Source organism: Cynoglossus semilaevis, chromosome 14 (genome assembly GCF_000523025.1).
Source record: "Cynoglossus semilaevis isolate Cse_v1.0 chromosome 14, Cse_v1.0, whole genome shotgun sequence".
Lineage (NCBI taxonomy): Eukaryota > Metazoa > Chordata > Actinopteri > Pleuronectiformes > Cynoglossidae > Cynoglossus > Cynoglossus semilaevis.
Window position 1 is genome coordinate 7,416,084 of NC_024320.1, and position 24,791 is coordinate 7,440,874.

At 37.7% G+C, this 24,791-nt stretch overlaps 2 protein-coding genes across 4 annotated transcripts in view; both read right to left on the bottom strand.

Moving 5' to 3' along the window:
• Positions 1-299: 299 nt before the first annotated feature.
• Positions 300-22,127, bottom strand: hook3 (hook microtubule-tethering protein 3). Of its 3 annotated transcripts, XM_025062010.1 has the most exons (25): positions 21,932-22,127; positions 16,839-16,924; positions 16,581-16,653; positions 16,047-16,097; positions 15,841-15,973; positions 15,682-15,749; positions 15,506-15,568; positions 15,240-15,323; positions 12,931-13,094; positions 12,707-12,847; positions 11,171-11,258; positions 10,985-11,098; positions 10,762-10,872; positions 10,531-10,615; positions 10,370-10,439; positions 8,970-9,110; positions 8,669-8,756; positions 7,998-8,032; positions 7,684-7,766; positions 7,509-7,609; positions 7,276-7,380; positions 7,119-7,190; positions 6,659-6,795; positions 6,496-6,504; positions 300-4,435 (listed from the first exon to the last, which is right to left on the bottom strand). In XM_025062010.1, the coding sequence occupies exons 1-25, from the start codon at positions 21,986-21,988 to the stop codon at positions 4,420-4,422; spliced, it is 2,175 nt and encodes a 724-aa protein (XP_024917778.1). In that variant the 5' UTR covers positions 21,989-22,127; the 3' UTR covers positions 300-4,419. The 3 variants fall into 3 exon arrangements, with proteins under 3 accessions (XP_024917778.1, XP_008323027.1, XP_008323029.1); XM_008324805.3 differs by lacking the exon at positions 6,496-6,504; XM_008324807.3 differs by lacking the exons at positions 300-4,435; positions 6,496-6,504 and having other exon boundaries at positions 6,655-6,795.
• A 1,352-nt stretch (positions 22,128-23,479) lies between these two features.
• Positions 23,480-24,791, bottom strand: part of rnf170 (ring finger protein 170) — a 3,655-nt gene continuing 2,343 nt past the window's right edge. Inside the window, 2 exon segments of the mRNA XM_008324802.3 lie at positions 23,480-24,538; positions 24,702-24,774. Coding sequence (XP_008323024.1) covers positions 24,269-24,538; positions 24,702-24,774 — 343 coding nt within the window. The 3' untranslated portion in view covers positions 23,480-24,268.

Sequence of the window (24,791 nt, forward strand, 5' to 3'; positions counted from 1 at the left end):
CTGCCCGCAGGTGAGCCATAACACCGCCCCCACAATTTCTACTGGTACTGCTCCGTTATTCCATCAACAACCGCAACCGCAAGGTCTCTGGACGAAGCTGGGTACTGAACAAACCCCAAGCACGGTCCAAAGAGCCCGTATGTTGAATTAGCGTCGAATATAAACATATTTAGTTTTTAGGACATTGAGGTTAAATCAGAAATTCGTTAAGTTACGTAACATTTCACATGTATTTATTTAGTATAATTTCCATGAAAATATCTTGTATTTTTTGTCACAGAAAAAGAAAATAACTGCCGTTCTGTTTTATACAAGCTTTATTTACAATGTCATTTCCACGTTTTGCAGTAAAAGGAAGCACATCAAGAGGTCAGTATTGGAGTGATTTGACCCGACCGACCTGTACACGGGTCATTTTCTCTTATCCTCAACAGTACACACTTCCTTCACCACCGTCACATAGAGTATGTACAAAGTATGTCTGTATAAGAGCAATATAAAAGTTGGCAAATGTAAGGTTAGTTTTTTTTTATTCTGTGAGTAAATAGAAAGCTGTTTTACCAAAGAGTTAAAATAAAAATAAAACCATAAACATCAAAACAATTTAACTACCCCCTGATTTCATGTGGTTTCAGGTTAATACTGGGTTTAAATGATAGTCTGAATAATTTAAGACCAAATCTGTTCATCTGTTAAGTAAAGAATTTGGCAGCATGAATTGAAAAACTTTTTTTTTCTCGATTCCAACATGAGCTTTACTCCGAAATTTTAGACATAACGTCAAAGTTGAGACATTTTCCTCTCAGATAATTTGAGATTACAGAAAATAAAATATTCACATATTGAAAACTTTGATCACAAAATTCAGACTTTAATCTCAGAAAAATTCTATAATTCTGACTTCTTCAGTTTTTTAACAATGAAGTCAGAATTATGACAGGTAGGTTTTATCTTTTCTGCTAAAAACTGAGGGCCTGGTCCAAATTTTTGGAACAAGGTCAAAGTTCAGCAATCAAAGACCTTACAGAATTATTATCTGAGAAAACCTGAACGCTAAGAAAAAACAGACTTCTGACTTTTCTAAAAATGTCTCAACTGATCACTGAATTGACTAATCCAGTGAACGTCAAAATCCTGAGTCAGAATTATGTTTTCCTTAGATTCCGAACTTTAATTTTGGGAGAACTGAGAAAGGATTTATTCATAAATATGAAAAATAAATTATTGGATTTATTCCTAAAATTGAGAAATTTTAATTAATTGATTAAGGGTAGAGGAAAAAGTTCTAGAAAACCAAGACCTTTCTTTTCTCTCTCTCTCTTTTTTTTTAGAAGCTAACTTGTCACCTAGAAACAACGTTTACTTCTTCTCAGACCTCAGGATTGACAGATCCTCTGAATTTTAAGAGATTCCCTAATCCTCCTCTGTACATGACAAAAACTATGGGGGAAAAATGATGGGGGTTATAATAACAAACATTACCCAGAGTCAAATGAGACATGGTTAATTTGTGGACAATGGTAAAAACAGATGATATCACTTCAAGAGGATATAAACGACCCAAAACAGTTGTCATCGTCCCTGATAAATCAACCACAGTCCACACCACTGCAGATGTCCACCATTACTGTATACACAGACTACACAGAACCAATGGCAGGTGAGGATGAACGGTGCAGAGCAGTCGCAGGCCAAGCTGCTAACGTTAATGGCAAATGGTTTTACATCCTAAACACCACATCGCACTTCCAAACTGACTGTACTGAAAAACATATCCTGACCAAAAAAAAATCTATGTTTCATTTATTGAAAAAAATACTTCTGTGACTTAATGCACATGCGCCAACAACACTGCCAAAACATCCTGCAAAACTCAAGGCTCTGGACTTTGCTGCTGATGTTTAAAACACTGTAAACACAAAACTGTGTAACTTAACATGTTAATGTGCTTTTTTAGGTTTCTTTTCAACCAGAGAAATTGTTGATGAAATCTTTTTTCTTTAAAATTAGAGGAAAATGAGAAAATAAAATGCATTTGTTTCTCCTGTTTTTTTCCCTAAACAGACCCTCTATCGCCCCCTGGTGTTCCTTTGCATAAAACAAATTTGTATTTTTTTAAAAATCCTAACAGTATTAAGAGGCGATATGCAACAACAACAATAATACTAATATAAACACATTTAACAACCCTGCTGTCAACGCAGCAGCAAGAATAACAAAGCAATAAGCAATGAAATAATCATCATAAAAAAGGACGCAGAGATTAAAGGTAACAGTCATGAACACTTATGAGTAAAAACTGGTTGAAAAGCAGAGAAAGCCCTCATTAAACCAACTTTGTTCAATTGATGAACTCACTAAAAAGTGGGCTCAGCTCACTGCAGATGTTTTTCTTTGTTAAATAACACATTTATCTGTTAAAAAAAAGACCTGGGATCATTAAAAGAGCAGATTTGTTTTAAAAACAAAGGCACTCCATCGTAACGTGAAACACTTTCCTATTACATTTACTGTACAAACATATGCACGTATGCCCACAATGTGTAAATTCACAAGGTCTTGGTCTCCCTTTTGTCGACTGAACCTCAGAATAAAAAAACGTAAATATGACCACGACCTTATACAAAAACCTCATCAAAATACAGTATATTTAACTGAGTTGTACTTTAACACCATACTCGTTATGTTTAATGGATTTCTTGTATTTTTCCATAGGTGATGAGCCCTGAATTTATGCATCAAACTTGAAGAAAAGTCAGCAAAAATTTGTTTTGTTTCTAATGAAAATAAAAATAAAATAACGAATCAATTGGAGGGCTCCAAAATGAAAAAAAAAAATCAAATATAAACATGTTCTGAAAACTGTGAGATTAAAACTGAAAGCTGATCAGAAATCAGGGAATGTGAAAATGATGAATGTAAATTTGGAAAATAAATACAATATTCTACTGTAGTCTAAACTTGAAGTTTGTGATGAAAAATGGATTTCAATTATTATTTATCTTAATTATAATCTTGAGTCTTAGAAATGTGAAACATTCCTTTTCTAATAATTTTGCACATTATATTTTACATTTTATTAAAGTTCTAATTTTCACATTTTTCACATTTCTATTACACTCAAATTTTGGATTCTGACTTTAGAGTTCCCGTCTTCCTTACTTTCTTGGCTTAATTGCAAATTTGCAATCACAGATATTACACAAATTGAGTGAATGTTGAAAAAGGAAGTCTAAGAATTATTGTTGTTCATTGTTTTTCTCGGAATCTATCGAAAATTTACAAAATGCGTAATATATTTACAGATGATTATTAACAGAATGAAATGATATATTTATATTTGTACTGTATTCTGACGATGACAGTGGCTGGCCTACCACGTGTGTCTGTTCGATTTCACTTATAAGACATTATTTTTACATTAGCGTCAAACTCTAAAGTACGCAGCAATAAATGCGGCATAAATATCCATGCTGATACTACATAGCTAAGTAACAACACAGTACTCAGTAACACTGTCAAATATACAGAACACATGTCAAGCCACGTTTCCTACACTGACGTCATATCACAAACAAGAAAAACATTTACAGTGGGTTTAACGAGGGCTTTTCTGTCCTTTAACAAATGTAACATAGTTATTCATTAAAAAAGCGTACTGTACACGTTTCCATCCTATGTCCCTACTGCAAAGTGTCCAAAAGCCTAAAGGGCAATACCCTAATGCCCCGTAAGCTCTGCTTAAGTCCAGGACTTGTACTCTCTAATACTTGTGGTTGAAGCTCTTTTTTTTCCTCTAACTTTTGACATTTGATGAGAGCAGCTAGAAAAAAAACCTAAAGAAAATACACACTTGAAACAGCAGGGGGAGCTGGCTCCTTTTTAGTGACCTAGACTGATCTGAAGAGAGCTCCTCTAAAATGTTTCTCTGTACTTCAGGACATTTGGAGAAACTACATCATTGAAGTATCGTGAAGCAGCCTGTCAGACACATGCTGTTTGTAACAGACGGTTAGAGAGGAGCGGACAGTAACAGACAGACGACGCAGTAACGATAACAGTAACAGACAGACGACGCAGTGATGATAACAGTAACAGACAGACAGCGCAGTGTGGAAGCACAAGCAGAAGTGTGGGAAGAAAGTCAGGAAATGAATGGAAACAAAGGGAAAATATGTGTTAACCAGAGTTGGATGATGGGAAAGAAGTTAAAATGGGAGGGGGGGGTATTTTGTCCATTTCCTCCCCAGCGTCTGTCCTCGGGGGTCGTAAGTCACCATGCAGACACTGCAGAGTGATGTTAGTGCTCATGCACGAGTGATGGCTCTGGTCAATGCAAAGTCATGCAAACAGCAGGCGGTTCATGCATGGAGTGCATCGGCCAAACACCGGGCTCTGCCAGGTTCACTGCTGTGACCGTCATGCATGGACGTTGCTGTTAGAGGAGGAGAGAGAGAGATGACAGAGTCTGTTAGTCTCAGATGGAACTTAACGAAGAAGGTGAACGAGGAGCCGTCATTATCTTCACAACAGTCGGAGAAAAAAAAAAAAGATAAACATCCAGGTTCTCACCTCACCTGAAGGTAAAGTATGCAGGAATTACATGTAGGCAATTTTGATCAAGCTGTTTACTTCAATATTTGTGGTGATTTTAATCATTCTTTTTTTTTTTTGGTGTGAAACCACCTGGTTCCATTATACTGGCATTTGTTTTGCCACTGTATATACAGAATTTGAGCGCCTCCTTGTGTCTCATTGATGACATCAGAAATCAATGGATTTTACTATTTACGTAATGTTTTTTCTTAGCTTGCTGTATTAGTCCTTTTATTCCAAATAATAATTCCAAAATGTGGTTGCAGACATTTCTAAATATATATATATATATATCAAGAAAAAAGGTGTCATAGTAAGAAACATTAGAAATATTTTGTTAATTGTTGTTATTTGTATTTTTTTATATCTGGAAAACAACAAATATATTGCAGTTAATCACTAACACTAAATTGTTACTTTTGGCTTTGTTCTTTGGGAACTCTCCTTACTGAAAGGCTTGTGCATAGCTCCCCCTGGTGGAAAGCGGTAGTACACTACATGCTGTGTGTTTACCCACACTGGCCCACATTTCCCGCATATTGTACCTTCAGGTAACAAAAGATTTTGGAAAATAAATTTCTTCAATGATTCTCTCCTCCAACATTTCACTATGAATGTTTGAAAATGTTACGTCACTGCATTGGAACGCGCACACACACACACTGATCTGAACTGAACACTGACACAGGTTGTTGTCTGGAGACCAGCAGGTCAATGCTGGTTCAACTGTGGCTCCTTAAATAACAAAGAAAATACTTTGATGGAGAAATTACTGTCTGTGGCCTCTGAAAACAAATGGCACGCAATAAAGGCATGTTAGCTATAAATGGATTATTTTCTCAACTGTTTGGACAAAGAAGGAGGAAAAAAAATAGTAATATTTTTAGTAGTAATCGTTGTAGGAAAGTCCTAGTATGAGTGTAGTTTGCTGATGCACTTATCACCCACAGTAAAGAAGTACAACAGAGTATTAAGGCCACATTGAGAATAAAACAAAAAACTAAATTTCAACATTAAAGTCATACATTTGTTAGAATAAAGGCAAAACATTTAGCATAACATTGGAAAAAAAAGTTGTGATTTTTTTCCTTGAAATGTTTCGACTTCATTTCACCAACAATTTTATGAGAAAAAGTCGTAGACTTATGAGAGCATGAGTTGTATTATTAGCATAAACATGTCATCCCATGTGTGGTGTCCAAGTGTCTTATAAATGTATGAGTTTATTCTTGTAACATTACGACTTTTCTTTACAACTATTTTCTCGTAGTTGTATATATATATATAAATTTCTCAGAGTAATCTTGCAATTTCATTAATTTATTTTTCCTCAACATGGCCCTAATACTCCATCTTAAGCAAGGCATTGTGGATGAAAACAAAACAAAAACACATCGCTAAATTCAAGGGATATTTAAGTGTTTCCCTTTCCTTTCTTTTTCTCTAACCATGATTGGCCGTTGTACTGTGACCTTATTATTTAGAAGAATGTATAATGTAGTATAAACAATTAGCTGCAATTAAGACATGCTGTCAGCTGACACTAAAGTGGAAATAATAACAATCATAATAATAAAGGAAAAACGAGCCAAGAGCCAAGAAATGAGCTGAAATCAGAACATCCCTGAACACTGACAGCCATGGAGTCATGTGACATATTAAGAGCTACACTGAAAGAGTCATTCACTGCATGAAGAGTTAGAGCAGAGTTAGAACATAAATGACAGGAGGAAGCCTAAAGTGAAGTAACTGAAGGTATTTTGGTGTTTTTGGAGTATTCAGTCAAACCCTGTCAAATATGCTGAGGGCCCTGGCAGGGCAGGATCACAGGACTTGGATTAATATGTACTTTAAAAAAAAGTGGTGCTAGATTTGGGCAGTCTTGTGTGGCACCTCTACCTCGTGGATCTGATCAAGAAGAAGAAGAAAGAAGGAAATCAATTGGCAGAAAAAAACAGAATTTCCCATTAGAAATGTCATGGAATGATGTGCCTGAATGGAAGCACATCTGCCGTAGACTGCTGCACTCTAGTTTTTTTTTTGCTGCCATGCTGCCGTCTACCTTGCAGTAGCTGGCTGGACGTGTCCAGGGTAGGAGCGCCGTGTGCTGGTGGCTTGTCTCTGTCGGGCCAAGAAGGACTGACCGGAACCGGTGTTGGCGAGTCGTTCTTCAGCCGCCTTCTTCTGCATAGTCATACCCTGAAGAAAGATGAGTAAAAAGTCAGTTGGATTTGTGCAGAAAAAACAACAATGCAATATTTTAGTTGTCTTCAAATTACTGTGATATGCTATGTCTCTGTCTGATGTTTTATTGAGCACGAAATGTTGGCATTGTAAATACTTGTAGTTATGGATATGTACTGTATGTACTTATTCTAAGTTTTTGAAATATATTTTTCTCTGGCTTGTCAATGATGTATTTCTGATTTCACTGAACAGTCTCTGCTGCCATCTAGTGGTAACTTTGAGTATCAGCCACATCCAAAACAATTGTCTTGTACGGGATGTAAAATCCTTCTCACCATATTGTACCAAGCTGACACGATTAGTTTCTCCTCATAGTCCCTCTGGGTCTTGGTCTTGTCCATTTCTTTCTGTTTGAGGAGAAAACATAAATAAAACTAAACCGTCTAAAAGATCTACAGTTCTGTAATACAACTGAGGTGATAAAATGAATACCTCCAATGTGTGCAACATTCTTTCCTTCTCCTGCAGCTGGTTTTTCAAGGCCTGTACTTCAGGACCTGAACCCTGGTTCTGCTTGGGATCCAGGGTCCGAATCACCTGGAGGAAAATTATTCAAATCAATCACCGTCCAAGGTTTTTTTAAAAAATTTATGTCAAATCAATCACCGTCCAAGGTTTTTTAAAAAAATTTTCCCCTTTGTCAGCAGTTTGAAAAATATACTCACACTCTTGGCCTTTTCCAAGTACTTCTTGTATCTCTCCTCCATTTGTTTCATGTCGTCGTCTTTCTTCTTTAAGGCGTCTTCCAACTCCTCCACCCGTTGGACTGAAGGAGAGAAAATAAATTTGTGCCTATTTTGTACCCACAACCGATATGATTAGAGACGTCTGTGAACTCACTGCTGGTGTTGTATTTAGGCTCCATTTCATCGAGGAGCGTGTTTTTCTTCAGTAACTCATTGTTCAACTCTCGCACTTTCTCACTGAGAATAAAGAACACATTGCTTTAAGTTTAACCAGGGCTTAAATTGAAAAGAAATTCAAATACAGTAAATGCAGTGGTTCCCAAATGTTTCTGTAGCGCCACCTACTGGTAGATACGTTTATTGTCAAGCACTCCTATGTTGACACATTCCCAGTAATTCATACCTTCTTTCAACCTATTTTGAGAACCACCGACTTAATACATTACAGTCTTTAAGAAAGTTACTCACATGTGCTCCTCGTATTTCTTCTTCAGACTGGAATTCTAATAAAGATTAAAAAGAAAAAGGAAAAAAGGAAACCAAATCAAAAAAACATTTGTGAAACTTCAAAATAATCATTATCAGAAAACATAAAAACAATAAAAAAAGGTAAAACAAATATTAAAACTTGTTTATATTGAATGAAGGGAATGTTAAATTAAAAAAAAAAAGATTTAGCATTCTACTAGTACTACGGAAAAAAAATAAACTCATATACAAAAAACTGATGATTTTAGTCATTGAGCTTGGACTTTTTCATCCGGCTGCCAAACACAGCTACATAGTATAGTAAAAGGACTGATTTAACTCCTTTCCTTTTCATGCATTGCAATGAATTGATTGTAATTTTAGTTAATACTACTAGATGGGGGCAAACATCAAATATGCCAAATTTTCTCTGAAGGTTTAGGATTAAGCTTGTAAACTTGTTTTATTTATAATATTTCACCCAAACATTTTAGATACAATCAAAACTGAACCAGCTGCCATTTAAATGTTGAGCATTATTCTGGCCTGTAAGCAACCAAGTTTACCCACCCATCATCTATACAGAAAGTACCAATTGTATTACAACACATTTATATTCTGCAGCACAAGTACTGTTAAACAGAATTAAAAGTAACCGTGTTAGAACGTACGTCATCAGCTTTCGAGCCCTGTTCTTGAAGACTCTTCTGCAGCTCTTCTATCTGACTCTGTTCCTCCATCAAGCGCTGATTGATTAATCTTAATTAAGTGCAGAAAAAGAGCAGTGTCAGCAGCGGTGCAAGTAGGACTGCAGTATAACCAGAGAAAACCACTGGGGTGGTGAAATAGATGGCGACTGATCATGACAGTAAAGTGGAAGAAAAACAAAAATTAATTTATTTCAACACTTTTGAAACAGCCATCTATTTTAGTCTTTTTAGTCCCACACTAACGCTAAGCTAATTCGCTGACCTGTTTTCAGTTTCCAGTTCATTCTTCCTTCTGTTGGCGTCCTCCAGAAGACTCTGCAGCAGAGCTATCTTCTCGTTGTCTGAGCCCTCCTGGGCCAGTTTCAGCATCTTGTTCTCGTGCTGGAGACGAATCAAATGTTCTCTGTAAAACAAATAAAAAATAAATGCAAAACCTGAGTAAATACAACTACAAACTTCAACCTTACCGAGTACATGGAGTACATCACATATCATCAACTCCCTGCGTGTCGTTCATAAAATACTATTTCTATCAACATACAAATGAAGTTTGAGTCAATGATGGCAGCATCGGACCTCATCTCAGCTTTAGCACTTGGCTAATATAATGAACTCTTTTATGCAAACACAACTGCTGTGCTGCAGAAAGTACTTTGATGTTTCGATAACACCGGATGTGATTCACTTCTCCAGACTTTTCCAGAGATAAAGTCATGTTAGTGGAGGACGACGAATGCTTACTGATGATATGGTATCCTACTGCGTAGCTATGACTAACTGTCTTGAAAATATTCATCTCACAAAAACAAAAAAAAATTATATATATTATATATATATCTTATATATATAATATAGATATTATATAGATATTATATATATTTATAATATATATAAATAATAAACAAACAAAACAAAAGTGCTCTTGGCTAACAAAGGTTGAGCTCTGGAAGAAAGGGAGCTATGTTAGCATTGTTGCTAATTCAAATTCTGACCCTGCAGCTAACACCGAACATCTGTGAGTCAGACTCCTTTCCTCAGTCTAGGTTCAATTTAGTTACAGTGGCAAAATCATTTCCAGATGCTGGCTAAGAGCCCCACACCCCCATGAGACTCTTTAGATCCACTGGACACTGAAAATTCACATACACAAATGTGTCTCACACACACGTTAACCAACAAACAATTCTGTACCTCACCCTGATATCATACTATTGCAACACTTTTGATTTGAGAGGAAATGGCATCAGCACAAACACAAGAGCCTGTGGTTTAGATTTCACTCATTTCTTCAAACATGTCTTTCTTTCATATGCAGCTCTGCTAAAGTACGGATATTGATGGAAATCTAAGATTTCGCATGTTTGCCAAAATCAAATCCAGGCACTCAATGCTGACGGTGGTAAGAACCTGGTGCTGACAGGGAGCAGCAGCAGCAGCAGCAGCAGAAGTCAGGCTGATGTAACTCACACACAGATATTGCATAACTCACTACAGACACTGCACTTTTTTATGACAAGAGGAACTGGTCTGAAACCCGAGTAGAGCTTAGAAGTAAATAACCCTATCCAACAGTGACATCAGCAGATGCAAATCAGAGGACAGAAATTCATTTGTTACCACTTTGATATCAAGGCGATTAAAATAAAATAGTCCCATAACTACCTCATCTCGGGGGTGGTGATTTCAGCAGCCAGTGAATCTGATCCATTGTTGCTGACCAATGGAAAGAGACCTGAGAAAAATAGATTGCAGGTTTAAACTCTGCCCAGAAACCAGGGTTTGGGAACAAACGGTTCAGTGAAGCCGCTTTGACGTTCTCTTACTTGACGTGAGCTGTCCTTCCTGAGCCTGGACACAGTGGAGCTCCTCGATGGTCTCCTTCAGGGAGTCTCTCTCCGTCCTCATACGCTGCAGAGAGATGTGACAACGTGTCGTCCAGTGATGATGAAACATACAGTGTCTCAGCCAATTCATAAGCATTCATAATCCACAAACCCTGAGATACTGAGTCTAGAAAAAAATTCAATAATATTTTAAAAGGCAAAAACTCTTACGTCTTTTTCTTTCTGTAGAGAGTCTACCTTCTCCTTCATGCGTTTGTACTCAAACTCCATCTTGTCGGCCTTCTTTGACTCTTCTGAGAGTCTGTTCTGAAGTTCCACCACCTGTGTAATGAGACAACAGTGCAAGTGAAGACCCCCTTCTCCTCACACACGTGGAGTATATGCACACACACACACACACACGCAACACATAGGGTTGTGTGTGTTTGCCCACCTGTCTCTTGTACGTTTCCAGCTGACCCTTGGTAGCGTTAGCTTTTCGCAGCTCTTCTTCTAAGCTGACGTTGGTCTGCATCAACACTGTGTTCTTCTCCTCCATCAGCTTATTCTGCAGAAGGGTCAAGAATATGAGCTTGGAATTTTCTTATCATGGCCAAAAAGTGACAGTCGTTATGGGTACCTGTCTCCTGAGAAGTCCCATATCTTCCAGTTTCTTCTTGTAGTGCTCCACAGTGCCCTCTAGTTTGGACACTTTGTCTGATGAATGCCTAGGAGACAAACCAACCAGCTAATCATGTGGACTAGAGAGAACGCTTTCTAAGCCCGTTTCCTCAGCAACACATCTAAAGCACATGTCAAACCCAAGGCCAGCGGGTCAAATGTGGTCCGCCAAGTCATTTTTTGTGGCCTACAGGAGCATAAAACTAATTCAATTAATAATGCATTTCATGATACCCAAGACCTGACTGCTAAAGTTCTGAACTGAGACATCTGCGTTTGTTTATTTTTGGTCATTTATTTGAAAAGTTTGATTTGAATGTGATTTTCTTAACCTGGTGAATTTAAAAAATATATTTTTAATACAATGTACAATATTTGTAATTTGAATTAATAATAAATAATCATGCCAGTATGAAAATTCTATGGGTCTACATTAAAATATTTTTCTTCATACTGCATTAATATATGGTGGTTTTAAACATTCATGCCAAAAGGGTAAAATCACAACTAAACAAATGTATCAAAACTGTATATATTGAAGAGTTATTAAGTAGTGGCACAAACATTTCACAACAAATAAAGAGTTTTTTTTTTTACATGATGTCACTACTCAAGAGCACATTTTGACACTATTTTAAAAGAAACACATGCACCTTTGTGCAGGATGTCACACAGACATAGTTAAATTAAAATTAAAACCTTCATAAAAGGAAATCAAATAGTGAAAATTATAAAACAAATATATATATATATATGGTATATAACTTGGGTGAAGTGTGTTGATGAGCCTTCTGAATACGGGCTTTCCAACCACATTCACTGAGGACATGTCTTTCGCGATGTGGTAAGTTACTGCAGACATTACACCATGGGGAGGTATACGTAACTGGGTGCGCTTGTTTTATCTCTCTGTACGCAGAGATGAGAACAAGTGAGGAAAAACTTGTACTTCAATGTATGCAATGAATGCACACTGAAAATATTCACAATATGTTGTGTTACATATCCCAGAGGGGACAAGCCGAGAGACATCGAGTATATTCTATACATCACCTACCTTTAGTTACATCTATAGAGTTTTCCATTGACAACACCCTTCAAGGACAACTGTATTGCTGATGTGGCCCCTGGTGTGAAAGACTTATAATAAAGTAATATATAATACTTAATAAAGTCACTTCTTCCACTTCTTTTCTGTGATTTTCTGTGAACCAATCTTATTAGCATGTGCCTCAGACTTCTCATCAGTTTTGTTAATTAAATAAAACTGGATCTCATGTGTTAAATAAATTCACTTTTTGCAGCACCAGCCTGGAATTAAGGCAGTTTTCAACAAACACTTTCATTTAAACCAGTCCCAGACACCAGTCCACCAGATTCACCAGATTACTGATTAATAAACCATGAAACTACTCTTTTTATGAGGTTAGTTTGGTGATCTTTAATCTGACAATGTCATCATGTGTAAAGACCAAAGTTTTTCATCCCTACTCACCTTAGGACATCCATCTCATCTTTGAGGGACTGGGCCTCATCTGCCAGTGACGTAAGCTCTTCATTCTGCGACTTCACGTCTATAAGCTCCTTTTCCAGCTCCTCACAACGGATCCGATAGTCGTCCTTCGCTGCCTCCAACCTAAAATGAATGCAAATGTGTTAGAAAATGTAAATCTGATTTAAACACCAGTGAATCAGCACATGGGGGGAGCAGGGTGGGACCTGAAGGTTTCTTCCTGCAGCTGCTCCAGCTGTGCCTGCAGCTGGAGGTGTCTGCGTCCAGCTGGGCTGTTTATGTCCTCAATGGAGTCCGACTGGTTCAGTCTCTCCATCAGGACCTGGTTCTCTGCGAGCAGACTGCTCTTCTCCTCCTGCAGCGCTGCCACCTGTAGGTATAAAGTGTGAGAGGAAGGAAAAAATAGAACAGAAAAAAGTAGGAAAATAAAGTGGTAGTAATGGCAAAAAGGACAGGTTTAAATGTAGAGAAAGATTTAAAATTTTACACGAGGGATTGAACAAAGGAGAGGTGTGATTGGGGGGAGGGTGTGATGACAAAAGGATAGAAATGTTTTGTGAAATGATAGAAAGAGAAGCAGAAAGAAGCGACATGTTAGTGTTGTTCCAAAATGTTCATCTTGCATCTTTTAATTTTCCTGAATGCACAGGTAACATTTTCTGTTACAGTCATCTATCAGAGCAGCATCAACCTGAGTAAGAAGGGCGGGGACACAGCACACACACCAGCAGAGCAAACAGGGTTCAGTGCTGTCTTCTCACTGTGATAGACAGGGAATCGAGCTTCACACAAAACATAGCAGTGGCTGCTGGTCATCACTGACACATGGTTGTTTTGTTTTTTCAAATACTTGGTTTTAGTTTGATACACTGTACCAGCTAATCTTATCTGAAGTACTGAGAATGGGAACTCGTAGTAATAAGCTTCTCTGGGCCAGTCAACTCTGTATGAACTCAGACTGGTATGAGTGAGGCATAGCTTACATAACAGCTGTAATGGAGTAAGTGAAAAAGATCTGATTTTTTATGTTCTGACGCAGAGGGCAGTCGTGACACAGCCAGTCTGTTCCTCTATTCAACGTGTGTTACATGGATAACAAAGGTTGAAGAACATACACATTTTTATGAGGGTTCTAGAGGTGCGTATGGTTCAGTAGATAAAACAAAAACCATTGTTCTCATTACAGATAATATTGAAATCGAAATGCAATCCATTCCGATTGCTTGCTGCGCCACCCTTAATAGGTTTGTGACCCCTAAATAGGGTCCGCCCTGCACTTTGGACACCACTGGTTCACAGTTAGAGCTTTGTTATTAGAATGCTAGTTCCACTGTTATGCGACAGGAAAACAAAAAAAATGCCTCGCCTCAGAACACTATCCCCTCCTTACCCCTCCTGCAGATGGCGTCCAAGGCCCTACATTTTGAGCAACACTGGTTAACAGTGAGAGCTTTGTTATTGTAATACTAGTATCACTGTTATGCAACAGTAAAACAGAATCATGTAAGAGCTGTCTAACTGCAGCATATCACCCCCTCCTGCAGATGGCGCCCCCAGCAACCACCTACTGTACGTGGCCAGGATCTGGCTTTGCTAGGATGTATAGCTACTTTTATGTTAACGGGGTTCATATACAGTATGACTGACAGCACAGTAAGATATACTGTATAGAATATAGAATGTCTAGTAGTCTGTTTTTATACTTTTTGGGAAGTCATGAAACTCAGGAAGGTAACAGACAGGAGATCAATACTGAAGGTATGACATCTAACACAACCACACACAAGGCTTGTGTGTGTTGAGGGAGCTAGATGTCCACACACAAAAACACACACCTGTGCATAAACGTGTACACACGCATGCACTCAATATTTTAGGAGAATGTTAACAACTCTGATTCACAAAAGGACGCCGGTGCAGAAGAACCAATGACAGTATCCAGGACTTTTTTTTTTTGACAAGGCACACAGCATGAATGGAAGGAGGAGACGGGAAAGAATAAAGATTGGATTTACCCTCTCTTCTAGCTCATTTAACTCTAACCTCAGTCTATCACGCTCCTCTTGGACATGGAGGGCCTTTAAAGCAAGGCACACATCATTAAGTCAGTCAGAAAAAGGCAAAAGAAACGGCTTTCTTTCAGATGAAGAGAACGTGACTAATTTAAACGACAGCTAGTTAATTCACTGAGGGAGTGTCAGTAGTAGAAAAAATAATTACGGAATCGTTAATCACGATTGACCAATACATGTAATCATGTAGTAACTACGTAATTAACAGTGTTATAATGGAGGACATTCAATTAAGGACATGTAACATGTGTTAAATTATCTCTCTTGATGATTTATTATTTACACAGTTGATATGTAATCAACTGTAATGTTGGGGTCAGTAGGTCAGTAAGGGCCATTAGGGCACGTTACAGAACAGCTGCGTGTTGTGTTGATCCTATTGTTAGGCATTTAAGAGCAGTAAAAAGAAAAAAGGGACAAAGAAACCCAATGCGAAAACTAACCTGCATGTCCAGCTCTCGACACCTCTGTGCGATCTCCTCCTTGTTAGACAGAGCATCGTTCAACTCCTCTACAGTTTTTTTCAGCTGCAAACAGAAAGAAATAACAACAACAATACACAGCCTTAATATACATATATACCTACACCGTATAAATACATATCCATATTTACATGCACATACATAGACACATATACATATATTTATACATAAATCAACATATAGATCTATGTAATGTAGTGGTTTGTTGTGAGGTGAAAACTCCATACCTGTCTGTCTAGATCTACATATGAATCATTCCCACCAGTCACTGGCGTCTCTTTACTCATCAGCTGTGGAAACACATTAAAATTACATGTCACCTTTGCAAAAACAGCTAATCTAGGTGAAAGGTCATGATATGAATGTAATTAATATATCCATTTAAAATGAACTGATACTTCACCTCTTGGATGGCTGTCATGACAACATGCTGACCCGACTCCTCCATCATCATGATGGTCTGGATGTATTCTAGAGAATGAGAGGGAGAAACAAATCAGAAGTCTCAGAGTGAACTCTATGTCCGCTGTGAGACAGATGTAACACAGTATGGGCAGCATACCTTGTTTTTGTTCACAGTTGACTGCACAGCCCAGTATTAATTGGAGCATCCTTCCTAGTTCCGCTGCGTCGGAGTGTTCTCCAATAAGGTTGACGTCTGGTAGTGTGAAGTCATTTATGTGCTGACCTAAGATCTGAACAGGTACAGAATACCTCATGTTTAACAACATCCCAACATAGGAGTGAATGAAAAAAGTTTTTTTTTACCTCCTGGTTGTAGTCTAAGATTCCTTTCAGGATCTTCTTTAAATTGCTGATCTGAGAAAAGACAAATATCAAATATTGAAATCAATATTAATAACATACAGGTTATATTATTTTACTTTATTGAATTCTAAAACATGACCAAAGCATACAATGCTAATATTATTATGACTGTTATGTTTAATAACAGTTTAATATGCAACTAATGTTTGAGATTATTGAACTAAAACAATGATTTATAACCTATGGGGTCGCGACCCCACATGGGGTCACCTGGAATTCAACTGTGGTCATCTGAAATATTTATTAATTGATTAAAAAAAAAACTACATCATACAAAACATCTCTAAATTATCTCTGGGAAACTTGTAATGTTACAAAGGGGGTCACAAAGCAATAAGGGTTGAGAACTACTGAACTGAATATAAGGAGAAATGGTCGAACGATTAAACGTTAGAAAACCAATCCTAAGTCTCTCCACAATTCCACCAAGAAAAGACAAACATGCAGTTAATCCTAGTTAGTTTAGGATCTTACCTTTAATCTCCAGTTGTCCCCCACTTCTGGTTTGATTCTGCTAATCCAAGTGTCACTGAAGTACACTATATCTCTACAAAAATAAAATGACAGTCAAAAATAAGGTTAGGAAAAAACATCCTCAATGTAGTAATGTTAGTGAAACATTTCTGCTCAACAGAGTTCCTCAAATAATGAAATTCAATTATTCCAAAAAACACCAACAGAGAATTGTCTGCTAACTGACACATTTCTTCATATTCCAGGATGGGATCTTACATTTTCTGCAGTACTTGGGCCATGACGATGCCACTGGTCAGGTCATCGACTGTTTTGCATGGAGCCTCCACACCAAATGTCTGGATCTAAACAGTAAACAGACGGAGTGAAGAAGAAAACAAAGAGGTGATTCATTTGAAGTCTTCAATGTGGACAGCACAGAACCTTTTCAACGTGATTTCCCTTTACCAGACAAATATACCTTAGGCCAGTGATTATCAACTGGTAGCCCACGGGCCGAAATCTGATTTTATTTCAGTAACGGTCCCCAAGATGTCTGTCCAGAAATATTCTGGCCCTCTGACAAATATAGTTGGTGACCCCTGCTTTTAGCTAACAGATACTTCCTTAACCAGAAAGGACTATAGCTGAGTGTACAGTATGTGGCAGCTGTCCACCTACCAAGAGGGGGAGCAGAAACTGACAGAAGGAATGTTACGATTAGACAGGAAGTAGATTAGTAACCTATAAACTTTGCCTATTTTTTTAAGTGTTCCAATGTAAGACCATCACCTACAAACAGTAACCAGTGAAAAGTACAACAAAAACAGACCAATCAGCAACTGCATTTCAAACACAAGGTAATGGATAAACAGGCAGTACAGTTTCTCAAAATAAACATGATGCGAGCAGAACAGCTCCTCCAACCACTGACCAGCACCGAGGTTTTTAATAGTTTTGACAGAAATGGAAGAGAGTCGATCTGAGACAGAGAAGCTGTTTATTAACCCTGAGAGCAACTTAAACCATTGTAATTCATTACACATCAGTGGATTATCATTAGCATGAAAATCAATTTGAAATACAAATTTAGAATACTTTTAGAGTCCACAAAGGACAAATGAGGTTTACAGAATACTTCAAATATGTAAACAAAACAAACAGTAAATACAGTAGCTGTTGTGTCAACCTAGAATAGTTAATAGTTTAACTTCCCCCTTCAGAAAAAGATGTGGGATTGAAATGCTCAAACACAAACAGTAAATCCAGAATATATTCTAGACTGCTGGAGGATTCTTTCAATACACCTATATAATTATTTAGGAACCTATCAACTCCAGTCTAGCCAAATATTATTGCACAACAAATGTATTAATTTTCCTCCAATCCATCTAACCAACAGTCATGTGGTTGAAAGCAGTGAGAAGATGAAAGTCCTCATTTTAAATCCATAATTCTACAGTTTGTTTAAAGAAGCCCTCTGCAGCAGTGTTAGTGCAGGTTGGGTTGTGATTCACTAACTTCAGATAATAACAGTACACACGGAGTTCCTTGGTGAGCATCCTGTATTTTAACATCAAGTAGATTTACAGAAAATAAAAGAAGAAAATAGGGCCAAATAAAAAACAAAAAGAGCTGGAAACATTAGCATCCGGTCTCTGGTGGGAACAGGGAGAGAACTGTCCACAACACAGAGATGTTTGATCTGAAAGGTTTGCTTTTGCGGAAAATGTTGTGGAGGAAACGGGACACACAGGATGAACCGGCCCATCACAAAAATATGGACGACTAACACAGGCCTAAACCAAACAAAGGCACTCTATCACAGCTAGAGTTTCAAGGAAAATAATCAAACATTATTAAGAAAATAAGAGTATGATAGTATGTCCCATACATTTTATACCAGGGGTCGGAAACCTTTATAGCAGAGAGAGCCAAAACAGGCACATATTTTAAAATGTATTTCCATGAGAAACATGGAATATACACAGTATATACATATATGTAAATATATGGTTCCACTTGCGATACAAAACTGTTTATTACACACAACTTAAGAAGAATCTTTATTTATCGTATGGTCATTAAATGCAACACCCCTGTGGATTCGGGTCGTGCACCCCGGGGAGCAGTAGTCGGCTCTGCTGACCTTATGGTATTTTATTATTTTAATTTAAATTTTATCATTAACTGTACTTATATATATGTGTGTGTGTGTTGAAATAAAACATGACGTACTGATTTTTGCTGATTTTACCGCAATTATTTAACACAACGCAAATTCTTGTGCTGCGTACTATACGCAGCACAAGAATTTTTTTCAAAGATTATTTTGATTTCTGTAATGTTTTACTTGAATATCTAATTTAGCTCTGAGAGTCAGATGCAGTCATCAAAAAACACACATCTGGCTCACGAGCCATAGGTTTCCGACCCGTTTTATACCATAGTTGCAGTACGATGGTCATTTCAGGATGCCTAAATACTCTCCACATGATTCAATAGATTGTCATGAGCCACAGGTTTCACTTCTTTGAATGGTAATTTCATCAATAGCACACATACCAGTGCTGTACAAAACCTTTAAAGAGAACATGTGAGTTCATATGACGTCCCCTAAAGAGTCCATGAGAACACCGCTACAGGTGGGAGGCTTTGTGATGTTGGGACATTGTGTTTGGTACCAGTGGACAGTGAAAAAGCTCTGAACTATTATACTGACCTTCTACAATGTTCCACAGCTGGAGGTCAATAGCCACCCCCCGTCCCCATGCAAACAAATAACCATGTCATGCCATCCGTCAAGCCTTGTATTCATTAAATTGCCAAACTAATTGCACTTATTATTTGCCTTTTCAGTAGATTACTGAACCTTGAGTCGCTGACAAATACATTCAAGGGAACTCAGCAATGTCTTCCATGTCAGTTGAAATCATGTGTTCCGTTTTGTTTATTAAAAAAACAAAAGAAATCACCAATCAAAACTAGTTGATATAAAAAAAAAGATAATTCCAGGTGGGGGGTGAGGGGGCATTTTAACGATCTAGTTTACTTTTGCTAAATGCTCCATTGTTTTGCTAGATTAAATCAGGCCAATCAAAAAGAAGCTGCATCAAAGGGCAATCTGTCCAATGATAAAACAAACACAATAGGTCACTACAATTCACCACTGACGTTTTTATTTTAAACAGAATAATCCCATTAAATTTTAGACTCTTTTTTGCAAGGGTCACGGCCAAGATGGTTACAAAATAATCACCACATTAAAAACGTTTTAAAACAGACAGCATGAGGCTAACTAGTTATAGACTATTTATAATTTACATCCAGTTAATATATATCTGGCAGTAGCTTTCAGTTACAGGACAAGTGCCTTCAGTGCTGGAATACTAACTAAACTTTTCAAATGTTCTGTCCCTGGAACATACTGTACATTTAAACAGCATTAAAAAACAAAATACACAGCTCTTCCATTACAATGACAACAACTTGTGAAAATATCCCATTCTCTGCTTACTTTAAAGTACAGCCCAACTACTGTGTACAGCCATTATTCTCTAAACTAATTTACACAGACACGTATGTGACTTCATATTCAACAGATATGTGAGGAATGTTTCCCAGCCACACCAGGAAAAACACAGAGAAAAAAAACGTCATGAGGAGGTGAACGCACCAGAGAAACTACAACAAGAGAACGTGGTGACAGTGGTGTGTCAAAAAACAAATGCTGACTGATGGAAGGTACATGTCAGATGAACACCACGGTGGCTAAACACTGCTTTGTCAAGTAATTACTTACACAACAGAGCTGCCAAATAAAAAAACGTCTTTCATTTTTGTTTCTTACTATTTAATGTTAATGTTTTTGAGTTTGGGAGTTTTGGGATTTTGATTATTATGATTGTATAATGCCATTGCTGTGTTCCTCATGTGTCACTTTCACTGCCTGCCGACAACTTGACATGAAAGTAGATTCTTGGTGTTGAACTTTTGCGAACAAACAGTATCCATGTTTTCCCACCAACACTGACATTTCAGATGTGTACAGTAGAAACAAAGTTTTGGTAATATTGACTTTAGAAGCAATTGTCACATTTCTTTGTAATCTTGACATTGTAAATAGATGTTAATAGTGCATGACTGAATTAAGTATTTTTGTTTGGATGTGTTGACATCAAGATAGTTGCTTTTTCCAGGAACATTTGCTGGCAAAAAAAGCTTGGCTTCGTATGAGTGGTTGGCCTGAATGTATAGTGCATCATGAATATGAAAATCATATAAAGGCCTTTGACTGAGATGGTAAACGTATAAATAAAGGCCTTTGACTGAGATGGTAAACTTTTTTAACAAAGTATAAATATAAAATCATATGTATACAAATTCCACTTGCAATCTGCATCAACTAAGAGTATGACGATTAATACTGAACAATTACCAAGGCTCATTAAAGGGGCTGTTTTGACATTTCTAAATTAGCTTATGTTGTTGTTGTTTAGTAGATTACTGTCTTTATAGTCTGAGGTAAACAAACGCCACGTGCATATTTTGAAACCAAAACTGACAAATTTCGGTTAATGCAAACATTAACATATGGTTTCAGTCAGTCCAGAGGTTTCTGTTTATGGCGTTAGACAGTGAAATTGAGCTGATAATATGTGAATGATTTGCATTGTGAACGTTTAACAATATATATAAAAAAGCAATATCCTCTGCTTTAAGTCAAATATTCGAGTTCATATACATGGATACTTTAGCACGAACGTGTATAAATAAAATCTGAGCTGCATTCCAATGATGTAAACAATAACCGTGAGGTAACACATGACATTCCGGTTCCATCCCCTCGTTTTCCCTCTTGACGTACTGTTTCCACCTCCGACTAGAAATGTTTACGGTAAATATAACCCCACAGCACACTTGTCATTTCTGATGAAACTAGAGATTGTAGAAAGGAAGGGAGTACGAAATGATACACTGGACAACAATGACAGCATTCCAGACTTAGAGCAGACACAGCAGGGTAGCGGTGTACAGTGAGGTAAAAACAGCAAATTGGCAACAAAAGAGATCAACGTTTGTGTCATTTGATTATCCCGTTTCATTGTGCGAAGAGAGATGTTGAGATAGCTAGATGTCGGGTTACATATGGCTAGATTATGCTAAATTGTGTAGGCAGGCGGCTAACGGAGACCACATCAGCGGCAGCTAAGGCAGGGAACAGCTGGCCTGTATACGTAACCACAGACTTCCACTCTGCTCCGTTAGCTCAGCAGGCTAACATCAGCCAGCAGTACATTAGCATAGCCGGTGCCAGTGGTCTGCCTGTCAATGTAAATAAAGCTTTTAAAACTTCATATACCATCACTCACCCATGTCAGTAGGCTTTCACAGAGTTCCATTCGATCCAGCGTCTCTGATGTACTCATGGTTACGACACGAAAAGCGACTTTATTCGGGCGAAGCGAGCCTGAAGTTAGCAGCGGGCTTCATACACTCCACAGCCTTTTCGCTGTCTTTGGGCCAACTCGCTGCTTCGCTACCCCGGCTTCTCCCCGAGAGAGGAAGGGTGGGCGGAGTTTTCGGTCAAGTTAAAGGAAAGTTCCTATTATTGCGAGGAAAAAACTTTCCTTGATAGATATGGGTTATTTTTAAATATTTGGAATTTTTTTTCTCAAAAACAAAATGAGTCTCATTAACTTACAATTCAGTCGTTAATTTTTAAAGTGTTTTTCCCCACAGAATTATGGTTTCTGACTGTTATACAATCTAGTGTTATTTGTAAATAGCAAGATTCCCATCTCTACTGAAGATGTGTTTGTAGATATTGTGGCATTATATAACTAAAATAAATGCACCGAGTGATCCCAGCATCAGCATCATATATGCCATTACTCATTTCCAGAATGGGGATTATGTTCTTTGTGTTATACACCCCTCCCATCTTGTTTATAGAAAATAAAGCAATCAGATTCATCTTGGATGAAACCAGTTTGGAAGACCACATGTAAAATATAAGGCTAGTATATGAGCTGGTACAACATTCAGACTTACATGCTGTGTGGATCCATTATGTTCACGAATAGTATTGAACAGTGTCAGTGCCAACTTTACAAAAGTGCACAGCTGACTCACTTCCTTCAGAAAGGCTGAGATATTGAAGTCTGAATCACAACAAGATTTGAGGAGAGTGTATGAAATCAACTTAGGATATGGTGACTTTCAAAACTGAGTGCTGCATACTATTGAAGACCAAGTCATGAGATGTCATCTGAAATTCCAGAGGTCTTACCCAGTTAGACATCATCACCAGGGTAAGATTCTCACCAGACTGGTTTTTAGGTTCTAAAGTGTAGTATTTATAAGACGAGCTGCGTGTACTATTTTCAGCTTACCCTACTGAAACTAAAGGGTGGGGTTCCAGTCAACACCAAGAAGAAAAGGCAAGAGAAGCAGGACCTTAATCTGACAATGTAAGAGTGATCTCACAATTCACTCTTTAATAAACTGAGTGAATGTTATCCAAAAACTCTCTTTTACCCTCATTAGGGCTGACTGATGATATGACCAAGAGAGAGAAATCTCACGTGCTAAATAAAAACGTTTTCAAGTCTCTATTTTCAACCTGGGGGTCAGGACCCCACATAGACACAGCACTCTGATTTCATGGGTCACAGAAAGCTCTACAGAAATGCAAATCAAAATGCTGCCTCCATCACATCTGTTCTAGGAAGTATGACAAATCAGTTCATTAAAAGATTTTTTCACTTCAACAGATCTAAACCAACATTATAATTTCTCTCATATCGTGGATCATTTGAGACAGGACAAGATTATGTGTTTTGTGCCTGTCAGTTCATAATTATACAAATATCATTAAATGTGATAGAATGTCATCAGAACCATAACTGAGTATTTCACAGAGTCAGAAGTATTTTAATGTCACGACTATGTATAATCAACAGTTCAAATGCAAAAATACAGTTCTTGAATTTCAACTGCCTGCTCAAGCTGCACTCAGCACATTTTACCATTTAAATACTCTTCATACCCATTAAATTAGTGAGGAGTTTAAAGCATATAAACATGATTCCAAATTTATTTCAAGACCCAGAAAAATAACAGACTGAAACAAATGAGAAAAAACAAACTCTTGAACCATTTTATGGCTATTTTCAACCACAGAACAAACTGATGGCTCACCCTGGCATGTACAATGAAGAGGATAGTAACTTTGGAAAAAGTGTGAAGTTCTTTTTTACAGGTATAATTGTTAGCCAGTGTAGGCCATGTAAGCTTTTAAAAGCAGTAGTCCCCAAAGTGGGGGGACTACTGCGAAGCTATTGCAGGAAAATTTATTTTATTTTCACTATATTTGTGTCACTTCCGGGAATTTGCAGTAATTATTCTTTGTTAAATTACTGAACAAATGTAAATAGTAAATGAATGAGTTTAACAATATATCAACTTATCTACCAAAGGGAGCGCTGCAAAAACGTTTGAAAACTCCTTTAAATAACCCTCAAATCACTGAACCAAGGTATGTATATACACACACAGGAGAACATTCAAAGCTCAGTCTTTATGGCATTTGCACTGATTAACGTGCCAGGTTTTAACATAAATCCCTTTGAGAACTTAAAAAGAAAATGTTTCCCTAACCCAAAGCCTGACAGAACAAAAAGTCATGTTCTTATTCCAGTGATTATCTAGTTGTTCAGCCTCTGTGTCACCACCTCTCTGTACATGATGGAGATGTAGACAAAGAGGAGCAGGATCACAAAGAAATCATCCAAGAATCCCAGGAGGCCGAAGAGAGCCTCTGGGAGGATGTCGAGTGGAGAAGCCAGGTAGGTGATGGCACCAACCAGGCAGAGGAGAATTCGAATCCTGAACATCCAGAAGAGGCCACCCACGGAGAACATCTCTCTGAAGAGATGGCGAAGCAGCGTGGGAACATCTCGCAGCCGGTCTATAAGCTGAGGAGTCAGAGCACAGGAATAAGTGAAGAGTCCACAATTACAGCATTGTTTTTTAACGTCATGGTCCATTTTCTTTGGCAAATTTCTCAAGGGCCTTAGTGTTAATCATAATTGACACGTTCCTTTATCTACTGTATGACATGTGCAGCAGTAAACTCACAGATCTCGGTTGGCCTGAGAACCTGCGGTTGTAGTCGTGGATGTGCCGGGGTATAAGTTGTGGTTCAGCCCCACACTACAGGGCATCTAT

Coding starts and splice junctions, on each gene's coding strand:
- hook3 (XM_025062010.1), bottom strand. CDS start 21,988: ATGAGTACATCAGAGACGCTGGATCGAATGGAACTCTGTGAAAGCCTA. Junction 16,925..21,931: donor GTGAAAGCCTACTGACATGG/GTGAGTGATGGT, acceptor TTTACTGTTTAG/ATCCAGACATTTGGTGTGGA. Junction 7,610..7,683: donor GCCTAAATACAACACCAGCA/GTGAGTTCACAG, acceptor TCTCTCCTTCAG/TCCAACGGGTGGAGGAGTTG.